General features: G+C 41.0%; 1 protein-coding gene across 5 annotated transcripts in view; it reads left to right on the forward strand.

Annotated features, from left to right (window-relative positions):
- SPAG1 (sperm associated antigen 1) overlaps positions 1-16829 on the forward strand; it is an 80492-nt gene that overhangs the window by 34497 nt on the left and 29166 nt on the right. For all 5 annotated transcript variants that reach the window (XM_011291414.4, XM_045049896.1, XM_045049895.1 and 2 more), the window contains 4 exons: positions 4841-5215; positions 5539-5638; positions 10942-11094; positions 15689-15855. In XM_011291414.4, the coding sequence (XP_011289716.3) occupies positions 4841-5215; positions 5539-5638; positions 10942-11094; positions 15689-15855 (795 nt within the window). The remainder of the gene's footprint in view (positions 1-4840; positions 5216-5538; positions 5639-10941; positions 11095-15688; positions 15856-16829) is intronic.

Below are 16829 nucleotides of genomic sequence, written 5' to 3' on the forward strand. Positions count from 1 at the left end.
GCTTTTAAAAAACAATAATCAAATGTTAAAATAGCCCAGTACTGAAATGAACAAAGTGTATGAACAGATAAATCACCAATGGATAAATTAAGTGATCAACAAATTTTGTATTGCTAATAAAAAAGGGAAAAGATTCCTTTTCTCTCCCATCAAATTGGCCAACATGGGGGTTTAAAAAAAAAAAAAAAGTATCCTCTGACTCATCAAGGGTAAAGTGAAATAAGCATTCCTTTTTTTTAAATTGAGATAGGATACATATATCATGAAATTCATCCTTTTCAAGTTCAGTGGATTTTAATATATTCACAAGGTTGTGCAACCATCAACACAGTCTAATTCTGGAACATTTTTTTACCATCACAAAAAGAAATGTCGTACCCATTAACAGTCACTTCCATCACCCATCCCCTGACAACCACTATTTTCTGTCTCTGTGGATTTGCCTGTGCTGAATATCTCATATAAATGGAATCATACAATATGTGGTGTTTTATGTCTGGCTCCTTTTACTTAGCATAATAGTTTCAAGGTCCATCCATGTTGCAGCATGTGTCAGTACTTTATTCCTTTTTATGGACAAATATTCTATTGCATGGATACTACACTTTATCTGTTGATGTACATTTGGGCTGTTTCCACTTTTTTGTCTATTATGAATAATGTGGCTATGCAAGTTTTGTGTTTATACATGTGTTTTTAATTTTAATAACTAGGAGTAGAATGCTGGGTTACATAGCAACTCAGTGTTTTAACTTCTCTAGGAACTGCCAGACTATTTTCCAAAGTGGCTATACCATTTTATAGTCCCACCAATATATGAGGATTTTAATTCCTCCACATCCTTGAAACACTTGTTATAGTTTACTTTTTTGATTATAACCATCATAATGGGTGTGAAGTGGTAACTCCTTATGGTTTTGATTTGCATTTTTCTAATGACTTACTATGTTAACCAATCTTACGTGTTTATTATTATTTGTTTAGCTTCTTTGGAGGAATGTTTATCAAGTTCTTTGCCCATTTAAAAATTAGATTGTCTCTTTATAGTTGCATTATAAGTGCACTTTATATAGTCTGGATACTAGACCCTTGCACACAGTTTCTCCCATTCTGTGGGTTGTCTTTTTACTATCTTTTTTTTTTTTTAATTTTTTTTTCAACGTTTATTTATTTTGGGGACAGAGAGAGACAGAGCACGAACGGGGGAGGGGCAGAGAGAGAGGGAGACACAGAATCGGAAACAGGCTCCAGGCTCCGAGCCATCAGCCCAGAGCCTGACGTGGGGCTGGAACTCACGGACCACGAGATCGTGACCTGGCTGAAGTCGGACGCTTAACCGACTGCGCCACCCAGGCGCCCCTTTACTATCTTAATAATACCCTTTTATGCACAAAAGTTGTTAATTTTGATGAAGTTCAATTTATTTTCTCTTTTGTTGCCTGTGCCTTTGATGTCATATATAAAAATCCTTTGCCAAATCCAAGGTCATATAGATTTACTTTTATGTTCTCTTCTAAGAATTTTATGGTTTTTGCTCTTATATTTAGATTACTAACTTATTTTGATTGATTGATGTAGGAAGGGGTCCAACTTAGCTTTTTTTTTCCCCCCTCAGCATGTGGAAATGCATTGTCTGAACACCATTTGTCAGATTATTCTTTCCCCATTGAATGGACTTGGACACTTGTCAAAAATCAACTGGCCAGAGATAAATATGAGTTTGCAGACTCTCAGTTCTATTCTGTTGGTCTAGATGTCTATCCTTATGTCAGTACCACACTGTTTTGATTACTGGAACTTTTAGTAAGTTTTGAAATCAGAAGTGTAAGTCCTTTGATTTTGTTCTTTTTCAAGATTGTTTTGATTATCCTGGACTCCTGTAAATTCCATATGAATTTGAGGATCAGCTTTTCCATTTCTGCAAAAAAGCCTGTAAGAATTTGTTGGGAATTATGCCAGATCTGTAGATAACTTTGGGTACCTTAAAATTAAGTCATCCTATCGGTAATGAAGAGATGCCTTTCCATTTGTTGGTTTTCTTCCAGCAATGATTTGTAGTTTTCAGTGTACAAGTCTTTCACCTCCTTGGTTAAATGTATTCCTAAATTTTATTCGTATGACACTATTGTAAACGGGACTGTTGTTGTAATTGTCAGATTGTTCATTGCTAGTATATCTTATACCCTGAAATTGCTGAATTTGCTTTTTAGTATATGTGTGTGTGTGTGCGTGTGTGTGTTATACACACACACATATATATAAACACACACATACAAACACATATGCATAATATAAAAAATATATAATAATATATAACAATTATGTCATCTGTTAGTAAATGGTTTTACTTTTTCCCTTCCAATATGGATGCTTATTTTATTTTATTTTATTTTATTTTATTTTATTTTATTTTTATTTTATTTTTTTCTTGCCTAATTGATCAGGCTACAATTTCCAGTATAATGTTGAGTAGCTGCAGTGAAAATAGTATCCTTGTCTTGTTCCTGATCTTCAGGGGAAAACTTTTAGGACTCTACCATTGAATATGATGTTGACTGAGTTTTTCATAATTGTACTTTATCAGATTGAGAAATTTCATTTCTGTTCCTAGTTTTCTGAGTGGTTTTCTTTTTTTTTTTTTTTTTTGAGTCATGAGAAGGTGTTGGATTTTGTAAAATGCTTTTTGTTTTTATTTATTTATATTTTTTTAAGTAGGCTTCACACCCAGCGTGTGGAGCCCAACACAGGGCTTGAACTCATGACCCTGAGATCAAGACCTGAGCTAAGAACAAGAGTCAGATGCTTAACCAACTGAGCTACCCAGGCGCCCCAGGTGTCCCTGTAAAACACTTTCTCAATGTCAGTTGTGGTCATGTGGTTTTTCCCCTTATTCTATTCATGTGTGGTGTGTATATTGATTTTGTACTGTTGAACTACTTCCTGAGAGAAATCCCACTTGGTCATGGTGTATAATCCTTGTATAGGCTGTTGGATTCGGTTTGCTATTTTTGTTGAGGAGTTTTGCATCTACCAACTACCCAAACTATTGAAGGCTACTGAAGTAAGTCCTTGTGGCTTTAAATCTAATGGTTCTCTATAGGCCTTACGTAGTTGACACTGCTGGCCATCCATTCCTTTGATATTTGTTACTGTTGAGTCCTTTCTCCCTGAAATACTCTTTCTTGGTTTCTGAGGCAGTACTCCCTCCTGGGTTTTCTCTCATTTCTATATACTTCTCCATCCCATTGGAGGTTTTTCTTCTGATCATCCTTTAAGTATTAGTATTTTTTAAGAATCCTTCAGAAGATCTAAGTGACCTCATCCATACCCAAACTTCGATGATCCTGTTTATATCAGCAACTCCCAAGCTAATTAGGACTTATCTGAAGAGTCAAGATAAGGCTACTCCTCTGAGCTACTTTTGGAGCCACCTCCTGAACAACTCCTCTGGAATGTTCCACAGTTCAGTACCGCCAGAACTCACAGGTCTTTCATGTTTGGGCCTCTGCTTACCTTTGTAGAGACTAACAAAGCTGTTCAAAGACATTTCAATCTTAAGGGAAGAGGTATGACTTTCAGTTCATTTCCCTGGAATCCCATAATCCAGTTATGCTGATTTCTAGCTCTTTTGCTCCAGGACATGCTTTAGCTTTTTCCTTGTGTCTTTGTTGCCCCATTTGTGAAGTGGAGATGATAATACTTGGTTTGAGGATTAATGATTATGTAAAGATATTGACCCGTATTAAGTTCCAAATAAACTGCAGCTATTTAGTAATAGACAGACTTGAGGGGATAATGTACAAGGTAATAGAAAATAGTACTAAATTGTCTTGTTTCTGCTGACACTGATCTATGCTTTTATCTGGTTTTATGCTGGGAGGGGACTTGAGCAGCAGATACCAGAACACTGGAGCCTTGCTCTAATAATCTTACTGGGTCCAATCTCAGGATTTATTGCTATAACAAGATCTTTTTATTGTGTTCATAATGAAGCCAGTTTTGGTTATTACACTTGTATGTGTGTTTTAATACTCAGCGCTTGCCTTAAGGTGAGCATCCACTGATTTTCATTTAAATGTTTGTGGTTTTCTTTTTCCTTTCGTTGTTTTTAACGTTTATTTTTGAGAGAGAGAGAGAGACTTTGAGCGGGCGCACACACAAGCTCAAGCAGGGGAGGGGGAGAGAAAGAGGATCCAAAGTGGGCTCTGAAATCTTTCAATTAAGATCAAAGGAATTTACGCTTGCATAAGCATTGTAATGGGAAATTTATTGTTTTTAAGGCTCCCTTTAAAAACTTGGTACCTATTTTATATCACTTCTTTGCTAAATTAATTTTATATGATTTAATCACTTGGATTTTATTTCACTTTCGCATTATCTTTTTCTCCTAGTCCTTTAACGTAAGAAAATGGTACTCTGACGTTGGGTGCAATTAATTATTGTATTCAATGTTTAGTAACTTCATTCGTAAATTGTAAATGGGAGAAGGGTACACATATCTTGTAAGTTGTAGCTCGCCACGTATGCTTTGACATAGGGAATGACTTTGGACAGCGGTTCCGCCTCGAACCCGTCGGCGTTTAACGAGTTAACTACGGGGCGGGCTTCCACGCACGGCCGGGAGGACCGGGCCAGGCGGTCAGCCCCGGAGCCGACCTGCCCCTGGAAGTGCCGGGAACCGCGCCTCCACGCCCGCGGGGGCGGTGCCCGCCGGGCCTTTCCCGCGACCCGCCCCCTCGGGCGCTGCGCCGTGCGTCTGCGCAGACACCCCCGCGGCAGCCGCGGTAGGTAGTTTCTCCTGATGATGCAAACACTCACTTCCCGCATCAACTTCCCACAGAGGGCGCGGAGCCGGCGGGAGCCAGGGGCGCCGCGGAGCCGTGCGCCATGGGCAACATCCAGAAGAAGCTGACCGGCAAGAGCGAGGGTGGCAAGCGGTCGGAGAGGGGCGCGCCGCGGCGGGGTCGGTCGCCAGGGGCCGGCGCGGACAAGCGGGGCCGACCGCGTGCTTCGGCGGCGGCGGCGGAGGGCGGCGCCAGCCGGCACCCTGGCGGCGGGCGGGGCGCGGGAGACCCCACCGCCGCGCCCCCGTCCCCCGCCGCCCCTCTCGGCCCCGCCGGCCTGAAGAGCCAGGGCAACGAGCTGTTCAGAAGCGGGCAGTTCCCCGAGGCGACCCTCAAGTACTCGGCGGCGATCGCGCAGCTGGAGCCTGCAGGTAGGCGAGCAGCGCCCGCGCCTCCCCTAGGGCTGCGGCTCACGGGACCTGCCGGGCCGCCGCCCGGTGACAGGCGCTCGCGTGCGTGCGTTCCTTCATGCGGAACAGACCCAGGGCGGGGTGGCACCGACCTGGGCGGGCAGCACCGTGGAATGCGTAGTGTGTGCGCGGGCAGGCCACTGCGGGCACGGGCCGCTCCCGGGGCGCCGCATTATGGGCGGCCTGCAGGACTGCAGTGTCCCTGGAGACCTCAGTCGTCTTGTGCTGGTGAACTGTGACTGCGCTAATGGATTTTAACCGTGTTTAATTAAATGTGATTTTAGGAAGTGGAAGCGCAGATGATCTAAGTATCTTATATTCAAATAGAGCAGCGTGTTACCTAAAAGAAGGAAACTGCAGCGGCTGCATTCAAGATTGTACCAGGTAAACTGCCCATTTTCAGGTTTCTCAAGAGTTTTACCATTCCAGTGTGATGAATGCAGTATTTAATTGCTTACTAAATTTTTGCATGAGTCTGATTTCTTAAGACACTTTTTTAAGGCATGTTAATTGAATTATACGTGGAAGTCATAAATTCTTCTCTTTCATAAACTTCTTCTAACTGAAGACAGTTAACAGAAGACTGCAAACTTTTTTCATTTCTACAGCCACCACCTTAATTCACGCTCTTTTCATATCCTAGACTACTGGACAAGCCTTCCATCTAACCTCTCTGCTGCCTCCAATCCACTGTAGTGTCAGAACAACTTTTCTTGAAGCATTATTTTGTGTTTCAAATAGGCATTCAGTGGCTCAGTATGGTGTTCCAGATAATTATAGGCTCCTTTTTTACCACGTTGCCCCCTGAACAAGCTTTCTGCTCTCATTTGGTCCACTGTCTGTAATGCCCTCTGCACATCTTTGCTTCTGAAATCCCTGCTCAACTAACCCCTCCCTCTTCTTTGCCTTCCTGGTCACTTGCATGGCTATAACCCTTGCACTGTCACTCTCACACCTGTGGGTACTTGTGTCATCCACTACATTGGATATTGAGCTCTGTGAGGACCAGAACCATATTTTACATACAGCTTTGCATCCTTCAAGCACTGTGGTCACCCATGTTACTCAACAAGTTACATACTGAAATTGGTGAATATATTTACATGAATAAAAAGTACTGTTTTCTTCCACTATCAAGGAATAAACCTGCTTCAGGAGCCCTTTGGAAAGAAGCTACTATTAAGTAGCAAATAAATTGTATGTCCTGGTTTGATGTTCACAGTCCTGGTTTACTCTTGTGTGGTAAAATTATTACTGTCACCCTTTTTCACTCTCAAAAGTCCTAGTTTGAACAATAACTTATGTGGATAACCTTCCAAGGAGATGAACAGTTTAGGGGCGCCTGGGTGGCTCAGTCAGTTAGGCGGCCGACTTCGGCTCAGGTCACGATCTCGCGGTCCGTGAGTTCGAGCCCCTCGTCGGGCTCTGTGCTGACAGCTCAGAGCCTGGAGCCTGTTTCAGATTCTGTGTCTCCCTCTCTTTCTCTGACCCTCCCCCATTCATGCTCTGTCTCTCTCTGTCTCAAAGATAAGTAAATGTTAAAAAAAAAAAAAAGACAAACAGTTAATTATTTTTCATTGATAGTATATTGATATGGGTAAAAACTTATAATATCTGTGCCTGAATTTTTTAAAAAAAGTGTTGAGGGGCTTGGATTTCTTTTTCCCAATTTTATGTATTTAAAAGTAAATACTGTATATGTTCACTTGGGCCTGACTGTAGACCCCATCCACTGTTGTGCTAGCTCACACTAATTAATTGTTGTATTTTTAGAATTTTGTGAGCTGGTTGAAGTCATATTGGTAGCTTGAAATCTACCAATTTGTTTGGAATACTAATACTGTGAAAATTGGCAAATCCCACAAATCTGGGGTTTGCTCCCTAGGAGGAGAGCCGGTTGTTAAACATTCACCACTGCCCATAATCAACAAGACCATGTGAATTTGTGGAATATCAAGCACATTGTGATTTGCAGCTATGAACCTTGTAGCTCAAGTGTCTGTTGCTAATACCTTTCAGACTGGTCTTAGGTCTTCCTGCAGTAAGCACGTTCAGGACTTTAATTAAAACTTGAGACCCCTAGGGGTGCCTGGGTGACTCAGTTGGTTAAGTGTCTGACTTTTGGCTCAGGTCATGATCTCATGGTTCGAACATCAAGTCCTGAGTTGGGCTCTGCACTGACAGCACGGAGCCTGCTTGGGCTTCTGTCCCCCTCCTCCCCAACTGACGCTGTGTGTGTGTCTTTGTCTCTCAAAAACTAAACTGTAAAAAAACAAAAACTTGAGACCCCTATAGTTAGGGCCACTGCAAAACAAATGGACTCCCTTTATCCTTAAGTGAGATGGTTTAAGGTGGCAGATATAAAATTTGTGTTTCAGTGTCGATCTGGGAGGAAGTCAACGATGGGATTCCAGCCATGGTGTCTAGGGAGGCTAGAATGGAGGTTTGTCTTGAAGAGCAAGAGATGGCCTTCTGGGGAGGGAAGTGGCAGTGGTTTATTTAAGATGTCCTTAGATAAGAGCTGTGTTGTAGGCCAAGGAATCCTGCTCTGCTGGTCAGTGCTGACCTCCGTAGAGGCCGACCTACTTCGGTGTTTTGTTGATACCTGGTTTATGAGTCCCAACATAAGGGGTATGAGATAATTTTACTCCAGAGCGGTGAGTCTCAAACTCGTTTTAATGCCAGAGAAACCATGATTGGCTTTTGCGAACATGTTGAAATCAATGTATTTAAATCTGTGTGAACTAGGAATCATTTAGTAGCAGAAATAGGACGGTATTTTCTTTTCATCTCAAGAAGATTGCATACATTTTAATGGAAGCCTATTTAGTTTTTCACTTAATTGTCTGCTCTTTGGAGAGTTGTTTTTTCTGCCATGAGCCCTTATTACAAGGCAAGTGGTAGCTGTAGTCAAACATTGAAAAAGAAAAACTCACGGGAGCAAACTTTAAAATAAGGAGCGGAGGGGATCCTATGAATTAGCTTTCATAGATTGACCTATGATCTATACCTTTGTATGCATTTTGGGAAGAAAATGTTTGATTTTATGTGTCTGAATTCCTGGGGCCTGTTCTGAAGCACTTGCTCTAAGGTTTGTCCCGGGGTGTGCTGGGAGAATCACTACCGGGAGTATAAGGGGTATTGGGAGAGCTCAGGGAGCTCTGGGCCCTGCCCGTCTCCTGGCCACAGTATCTCCATGTTTCTATTAGACTTCCAGGTGAGCCATGAAACAGGGTTATGATGCCTAAGCTGAAGTTTAAAACCATTATCCTAGAAATTACCTTTGTCGTCTGTTCTCAGGATTCTTTATCACCTAAAAAAAAGTCTTCACTTTTCCCATCTGCCAGAGAACTTTTTTGGGTTCTCTAAACTATACCAAAATATCTTTCAGTGACTTTCCATCAAGGGTATTTTGACAGGCTCAATAAAAATGAATGTTGCCTGATAATTCTTCGCTTTTGCTCCTCTGCTGCTTTCTGCCAGGCTTCAAATTAGAAGACTCTGTAGGGCCTTAAAAGTGTTAATTTGAATAGTTAAGTTTTTGTAAGCTCTGGTTTAAAAATTCTCTGTGTTTTTATGAATGAATGCCTTTTTTTTTTTCTTAGCAGAATTTCCATTTATAAGCTCGTATTCATTTTCAGGCTTGTGGTTAAAGAGAAAAAACCTTGCATTTACTAGGCTGGGAGTGCTAAAAATTAAATCCATCATCTCATGCAGTGTTACATTCCACGCCTACCTCAAATCCATCTTGAGTGGCTAAATAGCACCTTGGGCATTGGAAGTCTGTGGTGAAATGGGGTAGTTGTGGGGAAATGAGGTAGTTGTGTAAGTATTACACGTATTTACAATCCCTCTTCATGCCATTAATATCCCCGAAGCGTGAAACTAAGCTAGATTTAAGGCAGTGGTACTAGTGATAGATCCTGATGCTCAGAGATCTGTTTTCTAGTGTTTAAAAGCTTTTACTTGATCTTAATTTCTAAGATAACTTTTGGAGTGGCTCAGTCGGTTAAGCATCCGACTCAAGTCATGATCTCACGGTTTGTGAGTTCGAGCCCTGCGTTGGGCTCTGTGTAGATAGATACCTCAGAGCCTGGAGCTTGCTTCAGATTCCGTGGCTCCCTCTCTGCCCCCTCTCCCGATTGTGCTCCCTCAAAAATAAATAAATGTTAGAAGAAATTTTTTTAAGTTAAATAAAATAAAGTAACTTTTACTGTTTACACAAGTAATACGTATGTGTTATAGAAAACAATTTTAAAACCCAGTACAGTACGAAGGAGATCATTAAAATAACCCATAATCCTAACCTGGGTGGAACAAAATGTGTTATTTTTTAAAGAACTGAAGCTAATTAATGACAGCCTCTATGGTACACAGCCCGGGAGTGCACCCACACGTGCAGTTGAGTATGACGTGGAGAATTGTGAAGGAGTCCCAGTGGCAGATGACTCCAGTGAAGTTCCTTTATTTATAGTGTTTTTGCACTGTTTTGTGGTAGAAAGAGCATTGGTTCAATCAGGTGTTTGCTGAAGTGCTTCCTCTGGCCCAGGCATTGATCTCTACACTGGGAATATAGTGGTGCTTAGGACAGGCGGTGTCCTTGCTTTCCTGAAGCTTAAATTCAAAAGAACTGACATGTGGGCAGATGGCCCCATGTCTCTCCATCCCCTCACCTGCAGAATGAACGTGGGACTGTTTACCCTGCAGGCTTGTGAGAATGTCTACAGTGACCAGCACACGGTAGATGTCCTGTCAGAGCTTGCTCTTTGCCGGGTCACTGTAGACAGGAATAGACAGTAGATCCCCAAGACTGCTGGAGAAAAAGTAAAGCAGCCCTCACTCGTGCTTTCCCTGCAGCTGATCTATAAGCTGCATGGAACAGAAGAGTTAACCAGAAGAGCAGACCTGCCGCCCAGTGTGGACAGTCTGGTGCAGCAGATGCTCACTCATGGGTTATATAGAAAGTGGGCTCTTCCGAGGATCTGTGCACACCATACTTTACAATTTTAGTTAAGTTTGTTAAAACTAAGTATGATAATTTTCATTCATAAATTCAATCTTTTGATTGTATGTTCTAGTGATGTTAGAAATACTTCGTAGCCTAAAAAGTGCAAGATGAAAATTCATGATTTATAAGGAATTCTCATATACTTCCTTGATTCCCTCCAGTTTATTTTTTAAGCCCTTTGGCAGCAAGTAAATCATAATAAACTGTATGAAGTTCAGAGAGCTGATTTTCAAAATGTATTGCAAGCTTCTGTGGTTCTGTGCTAAGGTGCCTTGTTAAACACATAGGTGTAGATAAAAATTTTCCTTTTAATCCATCAGTAAGTAACAATCTTTTGAAAGCCTACTTTGTACCTGGTGCCACGGTGGGCTCTTTTAGGGCACAGGGGAGGGGAGGGGCGTTGGAGGGGGTGAGACACATTGCCTGCTGCCTGGGAGCTCAGGCTCAGTGGGGGAAAGAGTAAATGCCAGAGTGCTTTGGAACTGTTTGAAATGAGGTATGCAAGTTTGATTGCTCTTCTACTCTGAGTTTGCCTTTCTAGTATGTTCCTAGGTCCCCAATATGGACTGGCAGATACATAAAAATATTTCTGAGAGTCCGGTACCGTAGTGTACGTTCAGTTAGTATAAGTTAAAAAGTAATTTTCAGAACAAGTGACATGTAATATTTTTGTCTTTAGGGCTCTGGAACTTCATCCATTCTCCATCAAACCTCTTCTTCGACGAGCAATGGCCTATGAAACTTTAGAGCAGTATCAGAAAGCTTATGTGGATTATAAAACGGTGTTGCAAATGGACTGCACAATCCAGCTAGCGAATGACAGTATTAACAGGTAACCAAACCCGAAGCAGTGCCTGAGGTCTAGTTGTTTTACAATGGAGCTACATTTTTCTCTTCCCCACCTGCAAGAACTACCAAAGTGTAGACTGTTCTATTATTTACTTTGCATGAATGATCGCCTTCTCTCACTCCCATCAAAACCAAACAGTTCTTTCTCTATAACTTAATTTCTAACTGTCCTGCAGTACATTTTGAGTTGTCCTCTGACACCTTTGTATTTGTTTCCTGATCCATTTATTACTGTTCAGTAATTATGGTTTTTTTTTTTAACTTAGGGTACCGATCTTTGCTGTTCTGAGTGCACAGCATTTAATTTCAGTATTTATAAATATCTGTGGAGTTAGGAAGTGTTTTCAGTGATGTTGTAAATCAGTACTAATTATAGGACAGGATCCAAAAATGTAGTGAAAACTGCCATGTTGAATCTTCTTCTCCTACAGGGTTTGCACATGCTCATTGGCACCACATCTGTCAGTGGAAACATATCTGTTGTTTCTCCTCAGGAGAACGGATGTCTTCATGAGCCTACTAGATATTTGTGTTATATGCCCTTTAAATAGACACTCATCTAGGATGAGTATTAACTTACAATGGTGAAATAGCAAAGAATTTGGATCTAATTTATATTATGACCTATTTACCCCCTGAGTGAGCATGGGAAGGTAAGAATTTCCAGACTTCAAATGGCTTTCAGGTGAAATTTGAAAATTACTAGTTGGGCAATATTTCTAATTATGTATAATATTTTCTGATTCCATTTGTCCAAAGTATAATCATGTGCGTTATGCTGTGCCCCGTGTTGGTCTGGTGTACCATGTCCCCCACCCCCCACCACCTAAAGAGACAAAATGGGGAGAAATAATATAGTCTCTGTATTTAAGCAAACCAGAATATAGTTAGATGAAAAAACACAAGACAGGTTATCTCCAACTGTGAAAAATGGTTAGGAAGGTAGGGGTTAACAGGCCAGGCCACCTTTGTGTAGACTTCAGTTGTTGGAGAGAGAGTGCCTGAGGTGGTCTTTGAAGAGCACTGATGGGACATGAGGAGACCTTGAGCAAAATTTTAGGAAATGAGAGTGGCATGTTTTGGATTAATTCATTTTATAAAATCATGCCTTACCTTCCTACATTATTTCACCACACTTTGGAGAAAACTGTCGGAAAGATCTGTATGTAGAGCCAATGGCCATCTCCTGGAACGTTCACTCTCTGGTCACGTGGAACCTGTCTAAAAGGGATATATACTGTTTATTGGATCTAAAGTGGGGCTAGCTGGAACCTTGGGCATTCACAGACTCTTTGATCTTGATCTTGTAAAATCAGGCAGCATCACGTGGGAGCTCTCCAGCCATTTGCCCTGTGGCACAGCTGCCTTGCCAAAGTATCTACTGCCACATATATGCTTGAAGGTACTTTTCTTCTTTTTTGTCTAGTTAATTCCTTCCTGTCTATCAGGAGAGGGTCTGCTTCCTCTAGGAAATGACTTCCACAGATACACCCACCTCCTGCCTCACCATACATGTATTTCAGGCTCTCTTCCCAGTGACCCCAGAACACTGTGCCTTTTATTACACAGCTTCCATATTATTTGTAAATTCTCTGTCCCTCTCTTTTTGTAAAATTATTTTTCTCTCATTCTCCTGGAAGTTCTGTGAGGTCAGGAATTGTGTTTTATCCATCTCTGTAGTTGAAGTACCTCATACAGTAAATATCCTCAGTAAAATGTGTTGAATGAAGTCATTCCCTAACAGCATAATTCACTCCTGTGCTCTGCTTTGAATTTGCCCGTCCTCCGTCTGGTCATATCCAAGGTAGTTGGGGAAAGTAGAATCCTCTCATGGTTAGAGGTTCTTGTGAAACAAAGTTGGGAAGGCCCCTGAAGTAGCTGACAGAGAGGAAAGGCCTGTTGAAAGGTATTTTAGGAAATAACAGTTCACAGTGATAGGCTGGAAGGTCTGAAGGGAGAAATCTATATCTGACAGGCTGTAATTACATTTTTGAACCTGCTGCACTATATAGTTTTTAAAAGTGAAGTACAATTCACAGAAGGGAAAACTGTTTTATTATTTTTTTTTATTTTTTATTTTTTTTTAACATTTTTTAAATTTATTTTTGGGACAGAGAGAGACAGAGCATGAACGGGGGAGGGGCAGAGAGAGAGGGAGACACAGAATCGGAAACAGGCTCCAGGCTCCGAGCCATCAGCCCAGAGCCCGACGCGGGGCTCGAACTCACGGACCGCGAGATTGTGACCTGGCTGAAGTCGGACGCTTAACCGACTGCACCACCCAGGCGCCCCGGGAAAACTGTTTTAAAATATACGATTGAGTGGCCTTTTAGCACATTCACATGTTGTATAACCACCACCTCGCTCTAGTTCCAAAACATTTATCGTCCCAAAAGGAAATTCTGTTCCCATTAAGCAATCACTCATTTTCCCTTATCCCAGCCCCTGGAAACCACTAATCTGCTTTCTGTCTATGGACTTCCCTATTCTGGGTTGTCCCTATAAGTGGAGTCCTAGAAGAGGTACCTTTTGTGTTTGGCTTCTTTCACCTACACAGTGTTCTCAGGGTTCATTCTTGTTGCGGTGTATGTGAGTGCTTCATTTCTTCTTATAGCTGAATAATCCATCATATGGATATATATCATTTTGTTCATTCATTCATCAGATGGTGGACATTTGGGTTGTTTGCGTCTTTGAGCTGTTGTGAACGGCCTGCTTTGAACATTTTGTGCACAGGGTTTTGTTTATATACCTGTTTTTGGTTCCTCTTGGTGTATACTCAGGAGTGGAATTGCTGGGTCATATGGGAATTCTATGTTTAAACTTTTTGAGGATTGTGTTATACTTTTTATATGTCCTCATGAAGGTCCTTTTATATAGATTGACTTGTAAGTTTTTTTTAATTGGTTCTTACTGATGTTTTATAAGAAGGTGAGGAGGCTTTTTTTTGCTGCATTTCTTCTATAAAATATCAATTTTTAAAATTTCACTGTTCCTTTTCATGAATCCCATATTTATGCTTTTCCATGTGAGCAACAACAGCTTTTTTTTTTTTTTTTCCAGTTTAAACATCTCTGCTTATTTTGTTTCTGTCTTCCATTAACCATATTCCTCTCTTCCTCTCCAGGAATCTTATATGTTAAATTTCCCTGCATATACTTATTTACTCCCTGGCAACACATCATCTCTTTTCAGCTGCTTCTTCCTTCCTCTCTGCTGGTAATACAAGTTTTGCTTGAAAATTCTTTTTTCTAAAGCTTTTCTTTTTTTTGTCTGCATTTGTGGGTGGTTTTACATTATTTTTCAAAAAAAAATTTTTTTTCACTAAAATATGTGAGAGTTGGTTAGCATAACCAATTTCAGCATAACTGAAATTTCAGTTTAAAAAACTGGGGAAAAAGTATGTGCATTGTATTTGTGTCTAGATAAATAAAAACTATTCGCACAAAAAGTACTATTGAGTTAACTAACTTGAATGCATTCTCCTAATTACCAGTAAACCTTCTCAGTCTTGGGGCACACCTTTTTTTTTTTTAATTTTTTAAAAATGTTTGTTTATCTTTGAAAGAGAGAGGGAGAGAGACAGTGTGAGCTGGGGAGGGTCAGAGACATACACACACACACACACACACACACACACACACACACACACACACACAGAATCTAAAGCAGGCTCCAGGCTCTTAGGTGTCAGCACAGAGCCCCATGCGGGGCTTGAACTCACAAACTGTGAGATCATGACCTGAACTAAAGTCGGACGCCCAGCCGACTGAGCCACCCAGGTGCCCTGGGGCATACCTTTTGGAACCAGTTTCATTTCAAATGCATGATTCAATTTTGTTTTAAGTCTAAATATATTTTGTGTGTTTAAAATGATGACACAGTGATAATCGGAGATGTTAATCTGAACCTTTTGATGGTCATGAGTAAATGTCAGTAATACAAGGGCCCTTGTAGTAGACTCCAGTATCTTGTCCCATCATCATTATGTGTTTGAAAACGTAGTTAATGGATAATTTTAGAGGCAAAAAAAATACAAGGTAAGAGTATCTTAGCAATATGGAAATGTTTTAAGAAAAAACAGCATTCCACATTACAGCTTGTCCTCATCACTTTCGGCAGCTAGTCTTGAACACCTGTCTTTGGTGTATGGTTTGGGCATAGAAATTCTGAAGTGCTTTTGGTTATTCTCCAGAGTAATACATTATCAATTTAGTAATTACATTAAATGTTATGCAAGACGTTTCTTTTAGGCCTTCTAAATTTTGCTTTTATTTTTCACTTTTTCAAAAAAATACAGTTTTATTGCATATACATTAAAAATATTTTTTGAACCAGTTAGAAAGGCCTTCACTTTTTTCTTCTACAGAAAGGATCTAAAGTTAACATAGTTTTTGGCAACTTTTAAAAGTCCTTCTAAAGACCATTTAAAGGTCTGTGGACAGCAGACAGCTTAAGACTGTTTTCTACAGGGAAGTACACAAATGCAATGTTTGTAAATTTTACTCTTGATTTGAGCTTCATGGATATAAAAAACAAATGGCATGATTAATCAAGAAAATTCATTTTCTTTTTAGGATAACAAGAATTTTAATGAATCTGGATGGACCAAGCTGGCGGGAGAAGCTGTCACCCATTCCTGCTGTGCCCACTTCCACACATTTACGAGCTTGGCAGCCTGCCACAGAGACACCCCCAGACCAAGTGGGAGACTCCTGTAGCCATTCCCAGCCTGGCATCACAGGTAGGGGGGGCCTACAATTCTTTCTTGTGCGGGTTGTCTTGAGCTGTGTGTATATCTCCTCGGTAAAGCAGAAGGAGAAGGACATGAACTCAGGCATCAGACCCAGGTTTAAGTTAAGACCCTGTTCTCCCTCTAACTAGTCTTAAGTTGTTTCATGCATCCAGTGTCCTAGTGTGTATGAAAGGAGGAAATGTAACTATCTCATGGAGTTCTTAGGAATAAATGGAGATGTGCATACAAAATAATAAAGGTTAAGTTAACATAATTACTAATAAGAAAAAGAAATAGCATTAGTTTACTACTATGCCTATATGTGGCAGGGCTAAAATAATAAGATTGGTGTGTTTGAAATAATAAAGTAAAATCCTACAAAGTAAATACCTAGCAGGTATTTTCTTCTGCCTTATATCATAGTTGTTGACATATCTGCATTCCCTTAGTACCTACCTCATCACGTTGTACAGCGTTTAATAAGTGTTGACTTCACTCTTGCTTTCTGCGTAAAGCCATTGAGGCCCCATTTCTCCTGCCTGCTTAGGAACTCTATGTATATCTCCTTGAGCCTCATCTTGCAGACACCCTGAGATTCCTGAGTCATGGTGTTCCAGTGGCTTCTCTTAGACCCTCACCCTCTTCATTGACTAGAAAGAAGATGCAGGGAACATCTGCTGAGGCTTTAAGATTATTGAAATGCTTATTTATTTATTTTGAGAGAGAGGGAGAAAGAGCGTGCGCACGTGTGCCAGCAGGGGAGGGGCAAAGAAAGAGGGAGAGAGAGAATCCCAAGCAGACTTGGGGTGAGATTGTGACCTGAGCCAAAATCAAGAGTCGGAAGCCTAACTGGCTGAGCCACCCAGGTGCCCCAGGGCTTTATGATTATTTAGCAGTCCTTGGAAAATCATGGGGCTCTCTGGTTTTCTAGAGTTTGCCATTAGAGCCTCGCACAAAGCATTTGGTCAGTAAAGGGTAGCTGT

Source organism: Felis catus, chromosome F2 (genome assembly GCF_018350175.1).
Source record: "Felis catus isolate Fca126 chromosome F2, F.catus_Fca126_mat1.0, whole genome shotgun sequence".
Classification (NCBI taxonomy): domain Eukaryota; kingdom Metazoa; phylum Chordata; class Mammalia; order Carnivora; family Felidae; genus Felis; species Felis catus.